The sequence below is a fragment of the Giraffa tippelskirchi genome, chromosome 11 (genome assembly GCF_054371585.1).
Source record: "Giraffa tippelskirchi isolate mGirTip1 chromosome 11, T2T-mGirTip1v1.2.pri, whole genome shotgun sequence".
NCBI classification, from domain to species: domain Eukaryota; kingdom Metazoa; phylum Chordata; class Mammalia; order Artiodactyla; family Giraffidae; genus Giraffa; species Giraffa tippelskirchi.
The window spans coordinates 21,267,237-21,290,163 of NC_137285.1; the positions used below are offsets into that span (position 1 = coordinate 21,267,237).

At 46.5% G+C, this 22,927-nt stretch overlaps 1 protein-coding gene across 6 annotated transcripts in view; it reads right to left on the reverse strand.

Annotated features, from left to right (window-relative positions):
• SCARB1 (scavenger receptor class B member 1) overlaps positions 1–22,927 on the reverse strand; it is a 94,183-nt gene that overhangs the window by 29,742 nt on the left and 41,514 nt on the right. For all 6 annotated transcript variants that reach the window (XM_081540425.1, XM_081540428.1, XM_081540427.1 and 3 more), the window contains exons 2-5: positions 12,285–12,442; positions 9,173–9,314; positions 4,802–5,005; positions 2,267–2,362 (exon numbers count right to left, since the gene is read on the reverse strand). In XM_081540425.1, the coding sequence (XP_081396551.1) occupies positions 2,267–2,362; positions 4,802–5,005; positions 9,173–9,314; positions 12,285–12,442 (600 nt within the window). The remainder of the gene's footprint in view (positions 1–2,266; positions 2,363–4,801; positions 5,006–9,172; positions 9,315–12,284; positions 12,443–22,927) is intronic.

The window sequence follows — 22,927 nt, forward strand, 5'->3', positions numbered from 1 at the left end:
AACACGGCCTCTTAGTCAAGCAAGGACTCATAAAGACTTGGACACTGCCCAGGTGACTTGGAGCTCTGACTTCACACGCCGTGTGAAGTCACCACCCAGTTGAGAGAGAAGCCAGTCCTCCTGGACAGACGTCCTGGTGCAAGGAGATCAGGCTGTGTAGACAGTCAGCCAGAGAGACTGTCAATGGAGCTCCCCATTCCCTAACTGCGGATCCCTGAATGTACAGCTTTGCTGGGGACTCAGTAACTTCATCTGTAAAATGGACCTGTTGCTCACACCTCCAAGAAGCACAGTGAGCGGGGAGACAGACATCATCGCCTCCCAGACAGGAAGTCGGCAGGCACGTCATCAAAACAGATCAAGTTAGAAGGTAGCCCCGTAAGTAAAATATTTAAAATCATAATGGTTGCTACCAGGAGACTGCAAAACAGTAGTTGCTTCTGGAGAGTGACACTCAGACAGAAAAAAACAGACTTCTCACTTTCTACTCATCTGTCCTAGTAGGTTTTTAAGCATATGTTCATATGTGCGTGTGTGTGTGGGGGTGTGCGTTATATATATATATTTGTACATCATATTGGGCCTCCCTGTGGCTCAGTGGTAAGGAATCCACCTGCCAATGCAGGAGACACGGGTTTGATCCCTTGGTCGAGAAGATCCTCTGGAGAAGGAATGGACAACCCACTCAGGTATTCTTGCCTGGGAAATCCAATGGACGGAGGAGCCTGGTGGGTACAGTCCATGGGGTCGCAAAAGAATTGGACATGACTTAGAGACCAAACAACAACAACATATATATACACACACACACATATTTTGGCCACACCACGCTGCATGTGGGATCTTAATTCCCCAACCAGAGACTGAACCCGGGCCCCCTATAGTGAAAGCACAGGGTCCTAACCACTGGACCACCAGGGAAGTCCTTGTACATTTTTATCTTGAGAAAGCAAGCCAAAGAGAATTTCAACAGTGTCCATTCAGAATGGTCATTACTGGTTGCAACGGTAATCCTGCCAGTCCGGGCCCTGATGGGGGATAATCTGTCCCCAGCCCTCCAGTCTCTGCAATCATCACCCTGATGAGCGTTTGGAAGGTGTGGGAACCACCGCTACATAATCATTTTCATGAGAAATGACGAAAGGCCGCTCAGGTGAAAAAAGCAAGTTGCAAAACAATGCACATAGTATGATTTTATTCTGCTCCTAGAAGAAAAAAAAATCGCACCTCAAATGGATAAAAATACACAGGAAGAATATACCCAATACTGATAACTGTGGGTTTCCTCTGTATCTCAGGTGGGAATGGGGCTGGGCGTGTGAAGACGTACAAAGTACACTTTATATCTGTCTCTATTATTTTATTTTTTAATGTGAATGTCTTCCTGTGTTCCTAGCGCAATTTTATTTTTTTACTCAACAATCTTTTAGTGCAACGGATGGCTATATCTTCAGTGTAATATTTTTGAAGCATTCTTGTAAGTGAAGCACCAAAGGGAGGAAACAATGTGGTTCCTAGCATACATTAGGTGCTAAATAAATCATATGCCCCAACCACCCACTGGGAACCAAGAACTAGTTTTCCTTTTGTTTCATTTTGGCTGCGCCTTGCTGCACGTGGACAGAACTTCAACCATGAGGGATCGAACCCACCGCCTGCTGCAGTGGAAGGGGAGAGTCTTAACCACCGGGCCACCAGGAAAGTCCTAGTTGAGGGTTTGCTTGCTTGTTTAGTCATGTCTGACTCTTTGCAACCTCATGGACTGCAGCACGCTAGGCTCCTTTGTCCATGGGATTTTTCAGACAAGAAAGAGTACTGGAGCGTGTTACCATTTCCTCCTCCAGGGATCTGGAGTGGCTTGTTTACCACTAAGCCACCTAGAAAGTCCTAGTTGAGCCTTAAACATAGGTAAGGTCCAGGACTTAAGAGCATCTCCCCTACAGATGCAATCCCCTCCTCTGTTTTGTTTCCTTAATTGAAGCATAGTTGATTTATAATGTTGTGTTAGTTTCAGGTGTACAGCAAAGTGATTCCATTTTACATACACGTGTATCTATTCTTTTTCAAATTCTTTTCCCATTTAGGTTATTATGGAATATTGAGCAGCACTCCTTGTGCTACACAGGAGATCCTCGTTGGTTATCTGTCTACACGTCAGTCCCAATCTTCTGTTTTAAGAGGAAGAAGGTGCACTGGGCGGTGGATCCCAGCCCTTGCCACCCTCACCCACTCCCTGCATAGGATGGCCGTCGCCTCTTGCCCTCACCTTGCTGACTCCATTCCACTTGTCCACGAGGTGGATCCTGCTGAAGTCTTTGACCCCTGTGAACACGGTGAAGAGGCCAGAATCGGAGTTGTTGAGCTGCAGACAACAGCAGAGGATGACATCTTTAAGCCCCAGGATGGAGGTAAAGGATATGGGGAGTCAGTACGCAGGCCCACCCACAGGCTGCTCCCGCTTCACCCAGAGAACAGAGGCCTCACTGTCTTGTTCACTGCTGCAAGTCCAGCACTGGGGGAGTCAAGAGAAGGAGGACTTGAGGGCTTTCTAGGAGGGACACTCCTCTGAAGACCATATCCGTCGTAGAAAACGTCCTCCCGCACTGGCATGAGGAGCCTGGTTCTCCTCCCAGGTGAATGGTAGGGTCACCCCATCCCATTCCCCAAATTAAAAGAAAGCATGGCCACAGGACCTCTTAATCAGTGAAAACAATCAATGAAAAAGGAAAGAAGTGATAATGTCACTTCCGGAGCTTTAAGAGGTGGTGCATGCAAATTTCACTGTGCTTTCTATCATTGCTGTCGAGACCGGAGAAGCATGTATCCAGCAGAAGCCTCCCTCAGCCTGGATCCCTGAGTGACCACAAAGAGCAGAGGAGTCCTGGTCACCCATACTAGACCTGGCATACAAGTAAGAAATAAACCTTTGCTGTTCTAAGCCATGGAGATCTGGGGGCTGTTTAACCTGGCCTATCCTGAAACATACAGGCAAAGAGGACTTAATGTTTATCAAGTTCTTTCCAGACAAAAAGTCCAGGCTTTGGCACCCTGAGGGAATTTCTTAAAAAAAGATTTCTAATTCAAAGCAAAACTGTGCAAAGCACACACAAAAAAATGAGTGACCGCTGGGTAAAATTTAGAAAGCACCCTTTTACCTTTGAGGACGCCGTATAATGTAAGGTACAGCACCCGTGAGGAACTCAATAGGGGTTGTTTACTGGCTGAATAGCTACACTGATTACTGACTGGGTAAGCCAACAGGGGCTAAGGTCAAAGCCTGCTCTAGCTTCCTAATATCTGCGTGCCCTGTCACTTGTCCATTCAGAGCTTCAAGAGCCCAAACTTTAAAAAAAAAAAAAAAAGAGCCCAAACTTCAGCCAGTATAAAGAGACAATAACAGACACCACTACAAAGAGACACTGGGAGTGTTAAAAGACCTAATGTGTAAAAACTGTTGAGGACAGTGCCTAAGAAATATTAACATCTCCAAATGCTAGCCTTTATTTTCATTATTACTGTTATTATTATTAATAAATGCTCACCCAAAAGAATACTAACATAATAATTATAACAAAGTGTATCATAGACTTCTAGTTACTACCCAGAGTCCATTCTCCCCTTTCTCCTTCATATCAAAACCCAAACCTTACTCAGGGCATCAACATACTAGCTAAAAGTTAACACTTACCAGCTTCCCTTGCAGCTAAGTGTGGCCACAGGTCTAGTTCTGGCTAATGGAAAGCAAGTGGAAATTGGTTTTCTCCCTCCCAAAGAGGGAAACAGCCAGGACATGTTGCTTTGTCCTCAACTCCCCTGACTGCCCCTAAATCCCCTACCACTTCTTCCTTCCTGCTGCTACCTGGAAAGTGAGTGTGATAGCTGGTGCCCCAGCAGCCTCTTGACCATGCAGTAATCTTGAGTATGGAAACCACATTCTAAGGTGGGGAGAGCAGAGTAGTAGAATTCTAGATCCCTGAAGAGTGGGAAGCCACCACAGCAACAATATCCCAATATTGCTTTGGGATTTCCACTATACCTATTCAAAAATAGTTGATAAGCATGTGACTCAATTTGTAATAACTTTCATTTGTTTACAAGTTTACAGTTTGCTTTGACAAGAATCATGTCAGTTACCTTAAACTTGTCAACTTACTCACACAGCCAGAACCTGTCATCCTGCTCAAAAATGTACTGAGCAGCTATCATGTGCCCGTAACTGAATCATGATTTCTCCCTCCTACTACCCCCAACATCAGATCAGCAGAGCCCCAAAAGGAAGCTCAGGCTGGAGCAACTCAGAGGGCTGTTTACAATCTGTGATTGAGGGAGCCAAGGTCAGGGACCAGAGGTCAGGGATCTGACTCTACATCAGATCATGACTCAGGATCCCAATCACTGACACCACTAGGTTATGAGGGGTCAAGATTAAGAAAAAGCAGGCAACTCAGAGCAAAGCAATAGCTGACATTTTTGACCTGCCTCCCCAGCAGCCATTCCCCTTTCTTCCAGCACCAACCTCCAACCATCTAAGCTCAGCCCCAGTCACATCATTTGAGCCTGGATCAAGCTGTACCTGAATCTATAGCTACAGTTTTCAGTTATATGAACCAATAAATCAATAAATAGAATTTAACTGAAACTGGCTTTGGCTTAAGCCAGTTTAAGTTAGGTTTTCTGTCATTTACAACCCACAGCTCCTGGGGCCTCTGCCAGCTCCAAAAGCAAGCTGGTAACTGGTTTCCAGGCTGTGTCAGTGGAGGACAAGACAGAGGCCCTGAACTTCTCACTGGGCCACACTTACCTCAGCAAATAAGCCAAACTTGCCCTTGAAGGGGAGAGAGTTTGGGAAGTACTGATTGATGAGGTGGATTAAGGGGTCATCATAGCCCCACATGATCTCGCCAACAGTGCGATTCATGAAAGCGCGCTGGCCAAGGGTGCTGAATGCCAAGGTCATGATCAGCTTCAAGATCCCAGACTTGTTCTCCATCATCATCGACGCACTCTGCAGAGCCAGGGGACACCACAGGTTAGAGGCTAGACACAGCTTGTCTGCCCTCCCTGGACCTCACGCCAAGCTTCAAGGCACAGCCATCCAGAGACATGGTCAGGCCTAGAAGGATCCCTGCAGTGGACATCTGGGGCATCTGGGGCATCCAGAACCATCCCCTGATCTTTCAGTAACAGGACCACCTGTGCTCTTGGGTTCAGGCCAAGTTAACTCCACCCCCAGCCCCAGAGGCAGTCATGTGCCTTAGTCCTGGGCAATCAGAAACCTTCCTCTCTCTGGCTACAGTGATTGGTTTGGGAATGTGTATGCAGCCCCATCAGAACCAACAAGCCACAAGGAGCAAATCAGCTGGGGCTGTGGGGTAGAGAGGGGAGGTGCCTCTGGATGCCCTCGAACATGGGGTATGCAAGGCTGCAGCTACCCTGAGGGGTAGATCTGCCAGAATATGGAACCGACACAGATCTGGGCAACCTCGTTTGCACTCTGGATCAGGCCACATCTGAAACCGGGCCAACTCCTGCCCTTCAGTAACATGAGCCAATAAATGCCCTTTTTACTTATGCCAATTTAGAGTACCTTTCACTGTCACCTTATAAGCAAAGAATCTTAATGCAGACTGTACTCTACTTCCTTAGCATCTCCCTTCCAAACTCCAAGAGCCCCAGGCACCAGTTCTACCTAGTATCTGGGTGCTTAGAATATGGGTGAATTTATTTTCAAATTTTTGTTTTCCTCTGGAGATAGTGTCTTGGCACTTGGTTTACTTTTTAAAGGCACCTCATCCAATATCTGGGCTGCCCTGGTAGCTCAGCTGGTAAAGAAACCGCCTGCAATGCAGAAGACCTCGGTTCGATTCCTGGGTCGGTAAGTTTCCCTGGAGAAGGAATAGGCTAGTCGATCCAGTAGTCTTGGGCTTCCCTGGTGGCTCAGATGGTAAAGAATCCACCTGCAATGCGGGAAACCTGGGTTCGATCCCTGGGTCGGGAAGATCCCCTGCAGGATGGCATGGCAACCCACTCCAGTATTCTTGCCTGGAGACTCCCCATGGTCAGAGGAGCCTGGTGGGCTACAGTCCACAGGGTCACAAATAGCCAGACACGACTGAGCACTAAGCACAAGCACACCCAGTATTAATCTCTACCTATAGGAAAGGGAAGGGAACCAGCATTTTCTTAAACATAAAGGTCTGATTCCAAAAGAATTCATGAGCGTATCCTTAACATTATGATTTTTAGGGTAATAAATGGATGGGTTTTATTTATTTTCTTTTTTTTTTCTTTTTTTTTTTTTTTTTTAGTTCTACCAGTTTATTGCTACCAACCCATTTCCCTCCACCCTCATGCACGCGTGCTCAGTCATGTAACCCCATGGACTGCAGCCCACCAGCCTCCTCTGTCCATGGACTTTTCCAGGCAAGAATACTGGAGTAGGTTGCCATTTCCTTCTCCAGGTATTTATTTTCTATAAATACTGGCATCGTGTTCTCTAAGTCAGTATTTCTTCTTTTTCTTTCCTTTTTGGCTGTGCCAGGTCTTAGTTGCAGAAGCTTTCATTGTGGCCTGTGGGCTTAGTTACCCCACAGCATGTGGGATCTTAGCTCCCCGACCAGAGATCAAACCGGTATTCCCTGCATTGCAAGGTGGATTCCTAACCACTGGACCACCAGGGAAGTCTCTTAGATGGTTTTTAAAAATCATAAAAGGATATAAAGTAAAAGTCCCTCTCTAACCTGTGACCCTCCTCTTCCTAATCTCCTCCCCCAAGACAAACCACTGCTCTGGGTTCTTGAGCATTCCTGCAGGAAACATCAACACCAGAAGTCAGCAAGCTATGGCCCTGCTTTTTACAGTCCAGGAGCTAAGATGTTCTGTATGTTTTCAAATGGTTGAAAGAAAAACAAAAGAAGACTGTATGAAAAACATGAAAATTATATGAAACTCACATTTCAGGATATCCATGAAATAGGTCTCTTGGCATATAGCCACGCCCACTCATTTATGTTTTTGTCTTGGGCTTCTTTTGTATTTTTTAAATATTTATTTATTTATTTGGCTGCTTCAGGTCTTAGTTGAGGCATGCAAGATCTTTAGTTATGGAATATGGGGTCTAGTTCCCTGATCAGGGGTCGAACCCGGGCCTCCTGTATTGGGAGCTTGGAGCCTTAGCCATTGGACTACCAGGGAAGCCCCTGCTTTTGCATTATAATGGCAGACTTGAACAGCTGCAACAGAGAACGTCTAGCCCTCAAAGCCTAAAACGTCTACTATCTGGCCCTTTATAGAAAAAGCCCAGCTGGTCTAGGCATGTAAAAGCACGTGTGTAAGTGGGTGTGTGCATGCATGCAAGTATTTCTCCTTCAGAAACAATAAGTAGGGGCACTATGCTTGTGTTCGATTTTCCCTAGTTAGACATAACTAAGAGACTGCTCCGTGACACCCTCTGCAGCCCTGCCTCCTTTTGCTAGATGTATGCTAGTCCACTGCTTGTCTGCAGTAGATATCACAACATAACTCCACATGATGATCAGTAGATGTTTGCTCTGAAAATGTTGCTGAAATAAACATCCTTGAGAACAAACATCTTTGCCCACATGTGTTATTCTATCAAGAGGATACATTCCTACCTATGAAACTTGTGAGGTCAAGGGCACATGCAATCTACATCAAAAACCACTTCAAATTAAATTAAAAATTACCTTCCAACAGCTCATACCAGTTCTGTTCCTAACGACAGTGTCTGTTCCCACAAACGCTCCTAAGCCCTGGGCATTTATCACACAGTCTTTGCCAACCTAATTGGTGGGGGAAAGTGACTTCACTGCCTAAACACGCACATCTGACTCTGAGGGAGGCAGCAGCAAGGCTTCAGGCTGCATTTATCTGAGCTTTCATCCTGCCCACCCAACAGACTTCCCAGGTGCATTCACATCTGATCCTGAGCCCAGCCTGAGGCCAGCCCTGGAGCACACATCTGCTGACCCTCAACTGAGTGGACAGAGGATTGAATGGGAGGCTGAGTGCCACAGAGTGGCAGCCTCATAGACCAAACTAGTTTCAAAACCCTAATCTGCTACCCGCTAGTTGAGTGACTTGAGATAAGTCACCTAACCTCTCTGTTCTTCAGTTTTCCTCTTCTACAAATGGAGAAAATAATAGTACCTAATGATCGTGGGATTGCTGACAAGTAAACAAGGTAGTACGTATGAAGCCTGACATACAAGTTCTAACACATAGTGTCAGCAAGATGCTCACATAGCAGACCTGAGACAGTTCTCTCTAGAAAGCCCTACTGGCAAGGTTGGCCCTTGGCTGGCGTCTGAGATCCTGATGTTAGGAGGGCTCCCACCACTCCCTAACTGATAAGAGGGGCTCACTGTGCCTGGACTGTACCACCTGCTTTCCTGGAATGTGGATCTGTGCCAGGCAGAGGGCATCTCCGTGACAAGCCCCCAACAAACAGCCCCTGGGCGCTGAGTCTCTGTAGTGGGCATTCCTGGTAGAGGAGACCTACCTGTGTGTGGTCATAAATCACCGCTCGAGGAATGAAGCGTGACTCCCCTGGGAGGTGGCTCTGGAAGCCTGCGTCTGGTCACCACCCCATGTACCCTTTCCCTCTGCTGATTCTCTTCTGCCTCCTTCCACTCTACCAAACTACAGCCAAGAGCACAACCATATATGCCGGGTCCTGCGAGCCCTACGAGTAAGTCAGCGAACCTGGGGGTGGTCTTGGGGACCCTGACACACACGGCAGCCAGGCAGTAAATCCAGCTACTTCTATGACTCTTACCTGCAGAGAATGGACGTCCTGTCCACAACCTCCCTCCAAACACCACAGACAAGCACACAGCACCCCCATTCAGCTTTCCACAAGTGCTGCCTTTTGGAGATTTTATATTTGCAATTTTTTGTTGTTGCACCCGATTAGGGGTTGAACCCTCATACCCCTGCAGTGGAGGATGAAGTCTTAACCACTGGACCACCAGGGAAGTCCCTAGATTTGCAGATTGAAAAGGGAAAGGCCATGGCTTTGACCGATGCCCCCAACCAGAGACCAAGATGTACCCAGGAAGCCTGCTGAGTCAACCCGGGAGCCACAGGTTGAGCCCTCAAGGGACCGCCCAGTGCAGGGGGCAGGCGGAGAGATGGCCCAGGGGTATCTCACCAAGACTAGGATGTTGGGCATGATGATGTAGTCACTCTCCTGGCCACGGGACTTATCCGGCTGGAACTGGTAGCTGCGGTACTCCAGGAAGGACACCGTGTCATTGCTGTTGAAGGTGATGTTGCTCTTGTGCCTGAACTCCCTGTGGGGGAGGAAGCCGGTGGGTCAGCTGCCAGGAGCCCGGGGGGCCCTCGAGTGTCTGTGTGCCGAGCTTGACTGCTTCCTAGACGTCTGTTCAGCACCCACCCACTGTGGTATGTGCTCAGTCGCCTCTTTGTGGCCCCAAGGACTGTATGTAGCCCGCCAGGATCCTCTTAAAGTGAAAGTGTTAGTCACTCAGTTGTGTCCGACTCTTCAGGACCCCGTGGACTGGGGCCAGCCAGGCTCCTCCGTCCATGAGATTTTCCAGGCAAAAATACTGGATTCGGTTGCCATTTCCTTCTCCAGGGGATCTTCCTGACCCAGGGATCGAAGCCAGGTCTCCTGCATCTCCCGCACTGGCAGGCAGATTCTTTACCACTGAGCCGCCTGGGAAGCCCACCCACTGCAGGACAGGCACAGAAGCCTCTTGTCACCAAATCCCATATGCTCCCTCCCCCTAGGCAAGCTGCCACCATCCCTCCATCCCTCATCACCCTCCCCCTGGGCATCCTAGCTTTCCTGAGGGAGGTGGCGAGGATGGTGGGTAGGAATATGCACTCTGAAGACAGAAGGCAGGGGGCCCGAATCCTGTATCCATCACTTACTACTCAAGCCTCAGTTTTCCCATGTTTAAAATGGGAGTAATGGGACTTCCCTGGCAGTTCAGTGGTTAAGACTGCATGCTTCCGCTGCAGGGGGCATAGGTTCAATCCCTGGATGGAGAATTAAGATCCTGCACACCGCGAGGTGCGGCCAAGGGAAAAAAATAAAATGGGAGTAATAAGCAGACCTAAGTCATTAAGTCCCTACTTGTGATAATTGAGTGAGCTAATGCACGTCAAGCAATTAAAATGATTGCCTAATGCATAGAGAAAAGCATGTATCAGCTGCAGTTTTTATTGCTGTTATGTTGTCTTTATTCCATCATGCTCTGCAATCCATTCTCTGCAGAGCATCCAGAAGAATCTTTGAAAAGGGAAAATCAGATCACGTCATCCTCTCCTCCAAACCCTCCTTTGCACACAGGATAAAACTGAGCTCCTTTTGTGGCCTCCAGGGTCCTCACCACTTGGCCCCGTCCAATTCTCAGGTCTCCTCTCTCCCACTCACTCTCCCCTCACTCCTAACATACCAGCCACACACGCCTTCTCCCCTCCTGGACTACCAGACTGTTCCCACCTCAGGCCCTTTGCACTCACTGCTCCCTCTGTCCAGGACTCACTTCCCCCCAGATCCTCACATAGCAGTGCCCCCTTCTCACCATCTGGGTCTAGGGAAGTGTCCCCCTTTGCCGAGGTCCTCCCTGACCCTCCAGTTAGACCAACCCCCGCCAAGCCCTGCCTCCAGCACTCTCCATGGACCGACTTGCTTTGTTTTCACCATGCTTATGCTGCCGGGTTTCCCCTCATTTGTCCACTTGTTTATTCTCTCGCAATTGGAATATCAGCTCTGTGAGGCAGGGGCTTTTGTCTGCCTTTAACAGTGAAGTGGCACAGTGCCTGGCATACAGGAGATATTCAATACTCCATAAATGCTTATGGAATGAAGAGATAAGTAAGAACTTTGGCAAACCAGGCTCAGCTTCAAAGCAGAAGCCTTTTGTGGATGAGCTAAGCCAGGATTGCAGTTTCCTGAGGGCAGAATGGCCAGCACCAGAAATCGGGTCTTGTATTCCAGGGAGCCCCTTCCTCAATGTCCCTGTGGAGTCTATGGTACAGATTGGCACCTGGCAGCTCTTCTGGAGCCTTGTGGCAGAGCGTCTCTTGGAAAACTGCTCCAGCCAACCCAACAAGCCCAGGAGCCACTGGAGAGCTTCACCCTCCCAAAGAAAATGAAGAGATCAAATGAAGATCAAATGAAGAAGTTTGATCAAAAGATCAAATGAAGAAGTTGTGACAGCTGTGGTCATAAAGAAAGAGAGCAGGACCCTATGGGGCCCTCCCAAGTAAAAATCCTTTTCTGTGTCCCTAATTTTTTTGTAGGGAATAAGCTTCATTCAGCCTCTTTGACCTTCCCTGAGTTCCAGGCGGCAGATTCAAACGTTGTTTATCAGGGGAGGGAGGGGATGCAGAAGCAAAGGAGGGGCAGTTAGGAAACAATAGTGCGGTCTTGGGGCAGGGTCCTGGCTCCTCCTCAAGGGATACACAGAATAATATCTCTGAGTTCTTCTGCAGAAACTAAGGTCCCCACCAAGGTGGAGGATGGTACCATCTGGCCAAGCAGATTTCCTGGAACACCTCCCTGTTAACTGCACCACCAACCAATCAGAAGAAAGTTTTGCACACAATGGAAGAAGATAAAGGCCCTGACCTTTTCTCCAAATGATTCTCCCTTTAAAAACTTTCATGGTTAGGCAGAATCTTTAGAGTTGGTTTTTGGACATGAATCCGCCTTCTCCCCACATTGCTGGCCTCCTCAATAAAGCGATCTTTCCTTTCCAACCAGCTCTTGCCTTTTTTTTTTTTTTTAAACTTTTTGGCCACACCTCGAAGCATATGGGATCTTAGTTCCCTGACCAGGGATTGAACCTGCACCCCCTACAGTGGAAGTGCTCATTCTTAGCTGTTGGACTGCCAGGGAAATCCCAACACTTGCCTTCTGAGTGGCAAGCAGTCAAACTCAGGTAACAATAATGTGTTAATAACATTTACTGATCACTTACTGCATGCCAGGCACTGTGCTGGGCTCCCCATTATCTCATCCAATCCTTATAACCACTCCACCATGGATACGGTCATCCCCATTTTACAGAAGGGGACACTGCAGCACAGGAAAGTAAAGGCCCTTGCCCATAGTCAGAGACCTGCTGAGTGGCAAAGCCAGGCAGTCACTCCCAAGTCTCAAGCACTGGAGCACTGGATTGGAGCAAGCAGATTGACCCTGAATGAGCCCTTCTGCAAGGGGCCTCAGTTTCATCATCTGTAAAATGGGCTGATGACCTGAGTCCCACCCCAACCCCCTCCATCCTCACCTGTACACATAAGGCCCACGCTCCTGCACACGTGGCTTCTGGCCTTGAATGATCTCCTCAGGGTTGACGATGTTGAAAAAGTAGACAGAGAGGTAGAAGGGGACAGGGATTTCCTTCCACATGTTGAAAGACAGGCTGTTGGGGTCGATGCGCACATTCTGTGGGGGATGAGACAAACAAGCTCATGAGGAAGAGGGCCAGGGCCAGGGCCCCCACCCACCAACCTGCTCTACCACAAGGCTCCAAAATGGCTGCTTGGTACCAGCCTGCCTCACAGGCTCCACAGGGTCATGGAGGAAAGGACTCCTTGGAGGTGCTCTAGGAGCAGGAGGAGGTGGGAAAGCTGTTGACACATGCTGCTCCAGAATTGACATGACATAATTAGTGTTAATAACTGGTATTATTTTTATGCATTATTTTAAAATGTGTTTTAATAACAACAGCCTGATCAAGAGACCAGGAGGTGAGCACTGCTCAACCACATCATGACATCTGGTGGGAAGTGGGCTCCGTGTGTCAAATTCATCATTTATTCATTCACTCATTCATTTAACACACATTTTTAAAAACTGAAGTATAGTTGATTTACAATGTTTCAGGTGTACAGCAAAATATTCAATTTTATATATATATATATATATATATATATTCTTTTTCAGATTCTTTTCCACTATAGGATATTATAAGATATTGAATATAGTTCCTTGTGCTATATAGTTAAGTCCTTGTTGTTTATTTTACATATAGTAGTGTGTATCTGTTAATTCCTAATTCCTAATTTATCCCTCCCCTCTTCCCCTTTGGTAACCCTAAGTTTGTTCTCTATGTCAATATACATTTACCGAGCACCTACTACATGCCAGGCCCTCTTCTAAGAGCTGGAGTTAGAAAAGCGAATAAGACAGACCCAGATCTCTAACTTCATGGGGCTTTTATTCCAGTAGAGGAAAGACAGGTCATCATCAATTAGGGTAAAATACGTGGTGTATGACAGGACATAGTGAAAACACAGCTGGGACTGGGAGGAGGATTGTAATTTTAAACAGAGGAGTCAGGCAGGTGAAATGTAAGGAAAAACAAAGCACAAAAAACTAAACCAAAATTAAAAACTAAAGGCACTGGAGGGAACACATGGATTTGGTGGTGGTGGGTAATTCCATGTATAAGACACAGCCCGTGCAAAGGCCCTGGAGCTGGGAGAACTGAGACAGAGCAATGGGGAACATCAAGGAGGCCAGTGTGGTGGGGAGCAGAGCCTATGAGCAGGAGGGCAGGAGATGAGAACAAGAGAAATTTTCGATGAAATACAGAAATGTATGTGTTACGCGCTTGTGCTAAGTTGCTTCAGTCATGTCTGACTCTTTGTGATCCTATGGACTGTAGCCCGCCACGCTCCTCTGTCCATGGGATTCTCCAGGCCAGAATACTGGAGTGGGTTGTCATTTCCTCCTCCAGGGGATCTTCCCGGACCCAGGGGTCGAACCCGTGTCTCCTGTGTCTGCTGCACTGGCAGGCAGGTTCTTTATCACTAGCGCCATATGAACTATAAATCTCCGGATTTATAAAGCTTGGCAAAAACCCCTTGCCACCCAACCCCCGCTCCCAACCTGACCAGCCCATCCGGTAGTTGCTCCATGTTGCAAAGCCGAGTGTCTGGAACAGCTTGCGTCACCTTTACTTTTTCTTTGAATGTGGCCTCCCAGGACAAGGACAGCCACTCCCACTGTCCCCAGACAGACTGTCCCAGAACCAGTGGGCAGGGGCTGTGGAGAATACCTAAGACTGGAGCTGGTCTGTCAGGCCCAGCCCCATGTCCCTAACTGGTAGATTTTGGGAAGAAGTGGGTTTGGAGAGAGTCAGACCCGAGGGCAAGTTAGCCAGCCCTGAACCTCAGTTTTCCCATCTGTGCAATGGGGCCAGTGACTCTGTAGCCTCAGCTGTGCTTCATTTGATCTACATGGCACTTCAATGAAGAAAAGTTGAACTCATTGTCAAGAACAAAAAAAAAAGATTTAACATAAAATCTGGATTTCAAAGTTCTCTTGAAAATATCAGATCAGAGACTTGCCTTCGGGTATAACAATCCTTTATTGATGAACACATCTTCCTACCAGCTACAAGAGTCACAAGGATCATTTTTTAAGGTTTTTTAAATTTATTTATTTATCTTCGGCTGTGTTGAGTCTTCACTGCTGCGTGCAGACTTTCTCTAGTTGCAGTCAGCAGGGGCTACTTTCTAGTTGCAGTGCTCAGATTTCAGTAGTTGCAGCATGCAGGCTCAGTAGTTGCAGTCCACAGGCTCAGGTGCCCCACAGCATGTGGAATCTTCCCGGACCAGGGATCGAACCCAAGTCCCCTGTACTGGCAGGCAGATTCTTAACCACTGAACCACCAGGGTAATCCAGGATCATTTTTATAACCTGAGCATCCAGTACATACAAATAAAGGTGACTAGAAAATGTGGTTTGTACAAAGCAACACAAATGAGTATTTCCTTGCTGAAGAGGGTATGGAGAAAAGGGAACCCTCCTACACTGTTGGTGGAAATGTAAACTGGTGCAGTCACTATGGAGAACAGTATTGAAATTCCTAAAAAAACTAAAAATAAAATTACCATATGATCCTGCAATCCCTCTCCCGGGCATATAGTCAGACAAAACTCATTCGAAAAAATACATGCACCCCCAATGTTCACTGCAGCACTATTCACAATAGCCAAGACATGGAAGTAACCTAAGTGTCTACCCACAGATGAATGGATGAAGAAGTTACGGCATATACATAATGGAATTTCTCACCATAGAAAAGATGAAATAATGCCATTTGCGGCAACATGGATCAAACTAGAGATTGTCACACTAAGTGAAGTAAGTCAGACAAAGAAAGACAAATATCCTATGATATCATATGAAGAATCTTAAAATATGATACAAATGAACTTATTTGTAAGACAGAAACAGACTCACAGACACAGAAAACAAGCTTATAGGTGCCAGGGAGGAAGGGTGGGGGCAGGTATATATTAGGAGGTTGGGATTAACATACAGACACTACTATATACAAATTGCTGTGCTGTACACCTGAAACTAACAAAACATTGTAAATCAACTTGATACCAATATAAAATTAAAAAACAAACAAACAAGCATTTCCCAGGGATGCCTGTGTGTCAGGTGGTGTTCTAGGCTCTTCACATCCTTGTCACCTCACTAACCAACACCACGACCCCCCCTCGACCCCTCGAACAAAGAGGGTCGTGGCCCTCACCTTAAACAAAGGCAGCAGCTGCAACTCCCTCCTGGGCTCCGAGATCCCTGGGGCTCAGGTTTTTCCAGCTCCTCCCAAATTTTGTGAGCTGCCAGAAATCCAGATGTTTCTACGGCATCTCCCGAATGTTTCAAGAGCAACACCGTATTTTTCAAGATCAACACACCCGGGAAGCAAATGGCGCATCTTCAGGCCACGACTGGACCCCAGGAGACCCCTGTGCCACACCTGCCAGAGCACCTCACCCAGACCATCTCCCAGAGGGGGGTACCTCTCCGTGTCACAAGCAGGGACACTGAGGCCCAGTGAGGCTGCATGGCTCTTCTCCAGTCCCACCACCCGCCCCCTCAGCACGGGCTTGGTGAATGAGGTGAATGCTTGCCCCGTCATGTCCGACTCTTTGCAACCCCATGTACTGGGGCCCGCCAGGCTGCTCTGTCCGTGGGATTTCCCAGGCAAGAGTACTGGAGTGGGTTGCCATTTCCTCCTCTAGGGGATCTTCCCGATCCAGAGATCAAGCCTGCATCTCCTGTGTCTCCTGCATTGCAGGCAGATTCTTTACCACTTGAGCCACTGAGGAAGCCAAGAAAGTGGAACTCAGACCTCAGCCTGGAGGTTGTTGGTGGGTTTGGGGATCGGATGGAAACCCTCAAATTTTAATACGAAGGAACAAAGACAGGCCCACAGGCGGAGGCGGTCTGTCGTGCCGTCTCTCCATCTCCTCGTCCACAGAACAGCGCTCAGAAGAAAACACATCAACCCAGTTTCCTTCTTTTTCCGTGTTTGTGATAAAACACATAAGATCTAACCTCTTAGCAAATATTTAAATATACAATGCAGTGGGTTTTCTATTTTTTGCTGTGTTTGTGAGACCTTAGTTCCCCAACCAGGGATCAAACCTGGGCCCTCGGCAGTGAGAACACAAGAGTCCTAACCACTGGACCACCAGGGAATTCCCTACCATATAGTCCTGCTAACTCTAGGCCTTTTATTCATCATGACTAATAATAATATTATATAATATTGGAAATATAATTGTAAAAGACTCTGATGCTGGGAAAGACTGAAGGCAGGAGGAGAAGGGGAGGACAGAGGATGAGATGGTTGGATGGCATCACCGACTCAACGGACAGGAGTTTGAGCAAACTGCAGGAGATAGTGATGGACAGGGAGGCCTGGCGTGCTGCAGTCCATCCATGGTGTCACAAAGAGACGGACACAATTTAGCGACTGAACAACAACAACCATAAATAAAGAGGAAGGAAGGAAACTTTCAGAGGTGATGGACATGTTTACAACGTCAATTGTGGTGACGGCTTCACTTCTCTCTAAACTCATCTGGTTGTATACGTGCTTAGTCGCTCAGTCATGTACGATTCTTTGCAACCCCATGGACTATAGCCCATCAGGCTCTTCTGTTCATGGGATTTCCCAGGCAAGAATGCTGGAGTGGGTTGCCATTTCCTCCTCCAGGGCATATTCCCCACCCAGGGATCGAAGCCGCACGTCCCGCTGAGCCATTAGGGAAGTTGTATAATTATATCAGTTCAGTTCAGCCGCTCAGTCGTGTCCGACTCTATGCAACCCCCTGAACCGCAGCACACCAGGCCTCCCTGTCCATCACCAACTCCTGGAGTTTACCCAAACCCATGTCCATGGAGTCGGTGATGCCATCCAGCCATCTCATCCTCTGTCGTCCCCTTCTCCTCCCGCCCCCAATCCTTCCCAGCATCAGGGTCTTTTCCAATTAGTCAACTCTTCGCATGAGGTGGCCAAAGTATTGGAGTTTCAGCTTCAACATCAGTCCTTCCAATGAACACCCAGGACTGATCTCCTTTAGGATGGACTGGTTGGATCTCCTTGCAGTCCAAGGGACTCTCAAGAGTCTTCTCCAACACCACAGTTCAAAAGCATCAATTCTTTGATGCTCAGCCTTCACCGTCCAACTCTCACATCCATACATGACTACTGGAAAAACCATAGCCTTGACTAGATGGACCTTTGTTGGCAGAGTAATGTCTCTGCTTTTAAATACGCTATCTAGGTTGGTCATAACCTTCCTTCCAAGGAGTAAGCATCTTTTAATTTCATGGCTGCAATCACCATCAACGGTGATTTTGGAGCCCAGAAAAATAAAGTCTGACACTGTTTCCACTGTTTCCCCATCTATTTCCCATAAAGTGATGGGACCAGATGCCATGATCTTAGTTTTCTGAATACTGAGCTTTAAGCCAACTTTTTCACTCTCCTCTTTCACTTTCATCAAAAGGCTCTTTAGTTCTTCTTCACTTTCTGCCATAAGGGTGGTGTCATCTGCATATCTGAAGTTATTGATATTTCCCCCAGTAATCTTGATTCCAGCCTGTGTTTCTTCCAGCCCAGCGTTTCTCATGATGCACTCTGCATATAAGTTAAATAAGCAGGGTGACAATATACAGCCTTGATGTACTCCTTTTCCTATTTGGAACCAGTCTGTTGTTCCATGTCCAGTTCTAACTGTTGCTTCCTGACCTGCATACAGGTTTCTCAAGAGACAGGTCAGATTGTCTGGTATTCCAATCTCTTTCAGAATTTTCCACAGTTTATTGGGATCCACACAGTCAAAGGCTTTGGCATAGTCAATAAAGCAGAAATAGATATTTTTCTGGAACTCTCTTGCTTTTTCAATGATCCATCGTGTTTTGGCAATTTGATCTCTGGTTCCTCTGCCTTTTCTAAAACCAGCTTGAACATCTGAAGTTCACGGTTCACATATTGCTAAAGCCTGGCTTGGAGAATTTTGAGCATTACTTTACTAGCGTGAGAGATGAGTGCAATTGTGCAGTAGTCTGAGCATTCTTTGGCATTGCCTTTCTTTGGGATTGGAATGAAAACTGACCTTTTCCAGTCCTGTGGCCACTGCTGAGTTTTCCAGATTTGCTGGCATATTGAGTGAAGCACTTTCACAGCATCATCTTTCAGGATTTGAAATAGCTCAACCAGAATTTCATCACCTCCACTAGCTTTGTTCGTAGTGATGCTTTCTAAGGCCCACTTGACTTCACATTCCAGGATGTCTGGCTCTAGGTGAGTGATCACACCATCGTGATTATCTGGGTTGTGAAGATCTTTTCTGTACAGGTCTTCTGTGTATTCTTGTCACCTCTTCTTAATATCTTCTGCTTCTGTTAGGTCCATTCCATTTCTGTCCTTTATCGAGCCCATCTTTGCATGAAATGTTCCCTTGGTATCTCTAACTTTCTTGAAGAGATCTCTAGTCTTTCCCATTCTGTTGTTTTCCTCTATTTCTTTGCATTGATCGCTGAGGAAGGCTTTCTTATCTCTCTCCTTGCTATTCTTTGGAACTCTGCATTCAGATGGGAATATCTTTCCTTTTCTCCTTTGCTTTTTGCTTCTCTTCTTTTCCCAGCTATTTGTAAGCCCTCCTCAGACAGCCATTTTGCTTTTTTGCCTTTCTTTTCCATGGGGATGGTCTTGATCCCTGTCTCCTGTACAATGTCACGAACCTCTGTCCATAGTTCATCAGGCACTCTGTCCATCAGATCTAGTCCCTTAAATCTATTTGTCACTTCCACTGTATAATCATAAGGGATTTGATTTAGGTCATAATTGAATGATCTAGTGGTTTTCCCTACTTTCTTCAATTTAAGTCTAAATTTGAAAAGGCAAAAAGATAGGACACTGAAAGATGAACTCCATAGGTCAGTAGGTGCCCAATATGCTACTGGAGATCAGTGGAGAAATAACTCCAGAAAGAATGATGGGATGGAGCCAAAGCAAAAATGATACCCAGCTGTGGATGTGACTGGTGATAGAAGCAAAGTCCGATGCTGTAAAGAGCAATATTGCATAGGAACCTGGAATGTTAGGTCCATGAATCAAGGCAAATTGGAAGTGGTCAAACAGGAGATGGCAAGAGTGAACGTCAACATTCTAGGAATCAGCGAACTAAGATGGATTGGAATGGGTGAATTTAACTCAGATGACCATTATATCTACTACTGTGGGCAGGAATCCCTTAGAAGAAATGGAGTAGCCATCATGGTCAACAAAAGAGTCCGAAATGCAGTACTTGGATGCAATCTCAAAAACGACAGAATGATCTCTATTCGTTTCCAAGGCAAACCATTCAATATCACAGCAATCTAAGTCTATGCCCCAACCAGTAACGCTGAAGAAGCTGAACTTGAACGGTTCTATGAAGACCTACAAAACCTTTTAGAACTAACACCCAAAAAAGATGTCCTTTTCATTATAGGGGACTGGAATGCAAAAGTAGGAAGTCAGGAAACACCTGGCGTAATAGGCAAATTTGGCCTTGGAGTACAGAATGAAGCAGGGCAAAGGCTAATAGAGTTTTGCCAAGAGAACGCACTGGTCATAGCAAACACTCTCTTCCAACAACACAGGAGAAGACTCTATACATGGACATCATCAGATGGTCAACACCGAAATCAGATTGATTATATTCTTTGCAGCCAAAGATGGAGAAGCTCTATACAGTCAGCAAAAACAAGACCGGGAGCAGACTGTGGCTCAGATCATGAACTCCTTATTGCCAAATTCAGACTTAAATTGAAGAAAGTACAGTTATATACATACAGCTAATTTATTATATCAATCATACTGCAGTAAAGTGGCTTAAAATTTAAAAAAAAAACAAGTAGTTTCCAGTTCCTGCCTCCCTCCCTCAGCCATGTTTTTTAGCAAAAGTGACCCAGAGAAGCCTAAAGGAGCCTTTGAAATTCCGGAATTCCACTGTGCTTTCCTAATCTCCTGGCCTTCCCACCCGATTCAGGGATAAATCAAGGTCAAATCAATGAATCACCAATGAAGCCTTACGTCTCTCTCTCCAACAGAAGGGGCTGTGGGGTTCTGGGGCTCCACTCCATTCATGGGTACTCACTCACAGGGAATCTCCCACGAGCTAGCTTTGCCTTCTGGATAAGTTATTAATCCTTTCTGTGCCTCAGTTTCCTCATCCATAAAATGGGTATAATGATAGCATCCATCTCATAGGTCTGGTGTGAGGTTTAAGTGCCTTTGTAAAATGCTTAGAACAGGGGCAAGTGGAGCCTAGGGACCCAGCAGGTCAGCCATGCAGTCACCTGGCACAAAGTGACCAGCCCTTCCCCCTCCCCCATTGCTGCCCCACCTCTGGTGGGGGTTGGACTTTGCACCACTTACAATCAAGAGGGATAGCTTTCTTTCGGTCACACTGGACCAGAAGCATTAGGACCAGGCAGCTGATTAGATAACAGTGTGCAGGCCAAGCTCACGGCCTTTTGCCCAACATAGCTGATTCTATCTCTGCCCCCACCCCCCAAGGTCAAAGATCACAGCCCACACACAAAGACCAAGAAAGAAAGCCAAGGTGATCCCTTTCTGGACACTGCTCCCTCTTATCCAACCAGATTCTCTGAGGTCATTCTGGACAGGCAAGAGAGCTGCCTGGAAAAGAGGGCATGTGAAAGAAAGAGTTGGGCTTTGTCATGAAAAGAAGACGAGGAGGGTGTTACTGGCAGGGGACACAGTCTGTGCAAAAGTTAGGCAGCTTCTAAGAACATGACCTACCTGAAAGTCCACCAGTCTCAAATACGTTTTTAAAACAACTTAAATGTTCACAGTGGATAAACCAACTGCTATGTATCTATACAACAGAATAAATATGCAGCGATAAAAAGGAGAACGAAGCTTTCAAATTATGGTGCTAGAGAAGACTCTTGAGAGACTCTGCAACACTATGGACTGTGGCCCTCCAGGCGCCTCTGTACATGGGATTCTCCAGGCAAGAATACTGGAGTGGGTTGCCATCCCCACCTCCAGGGGATCCTCTCCACCCAGGGATTGAACCTGCATCTTTTAAGCCTCCTGCTTGGCAGGCAGGTACTTTACCACTAGAGTCACCTGCGAAGCCCTGTAAAGAGAATCATATAAGTCTTCAAATGTGTCCATAATTCTCTATTTCTTGAAAACAAGCAGAGATACAAAAGACCACATATGTCTCCTTTCACTTAGCAAAATATTTTTGAGGTCCTGATCACTAATCTTTTTAAAGTGTAGTTTGCTGACTTTGTTGTTGTTGTTTTAATTTGTTTGCGTCAGGTCTTAGTTGCAGCATGCGAACTCTTAGTTGTGTCATGTAGGACCTAGTGCCCTGACCAGGGATCGAACCCAGGCCCCCTGAATTGAGAGCAAGGTATCTTGGCCACCGGACCAATGAGGAAGTCCCAGTTTGTTGACTTTTATCAAATGTACATACCTCACCTGTCTGGCAACAAGAAATGGGACATTTTCATCATGGCTTGCTTAAAAGGATGTGTATGAGCCTTTCTGCGCTCCTGGAAGCATTATCTACAAGAGCCAAAAGGTGGATGCGACCCGAGTGTCCACTGACAGATGAATGGATGAATGTAATGTGGTATAGCCAAGGTTATTCAGCCTTAAAAAAAAAAGGCAACTCTCATATGTGCTACCTTATGAGGGAACTTTTAAAACATTCCTATAGGCAATAAGCCAGTCGAAAAACACGTATTATATGATTCCATTTCTGTGAAATGTCTAGAACAGGCAAAGGAGTTCCCTGGCAGGCTAGTGGTTAGGATTCCGGACTTTCAGTGCTGTGGACTGGATTCAAGTACAGGTCGGGAAACTGAGATCCCACAAGCTGCGCAAGGTGGTTAAAAAAAAAAAAAAAAGGCAGATCTATAGGGACAGATCTCTAGGAGAAGACTCTTTAAAGTCCCTTGGAATGCAAGGATATCAAACCAGTCAATCCTAAAGGAAATCAAGCCTGAGTATTCACTGGAAGGACTAATGCTGAAGCTGAAACTCCAATACTTTGGCCACCTGATGTGAAGAACTGACTCATTGGAAAAGACCCTGATGTTGGGAAAGATTGAAGGCAGGAGGAGAAGGGGACAACAGAGGATGAGATGGTTGGATGGCATCACCGACTCCATGGACATGAGTTTGAGCAAGCTCCAGGAGTTGGTGAAGAACAGGGGAGCCTGGGGTCTCAAAGAGTCAGACACGACTGAGTGACTGAACTGAACTGATAGGCACAGAAAACAGTCTGGGAGTTGCCAGGGGAGCATGGGGAGTGACTCCTTAATGGCTAAAGTGTTTCCTTTTGGGGTGATGAAAATATTCTGGAACTAGACATGTGTCAAATGGTTGTACAACATTGTGAATGTCCTAAATGTCACTCAATCATATGGTTTTTAATGGTTTAAATGGTGAGTTTTTTATTAAGTGAAACTTGAAAAAAGAAAGTGAAAGTGAAAATTGCTCAGTCGTGTCCAACTCTTCGGAATCCCATGGACTGTAGTCCATGGAATTCTCCAGGCTAGAATACTGGAGTGAGTAGCCTTTCC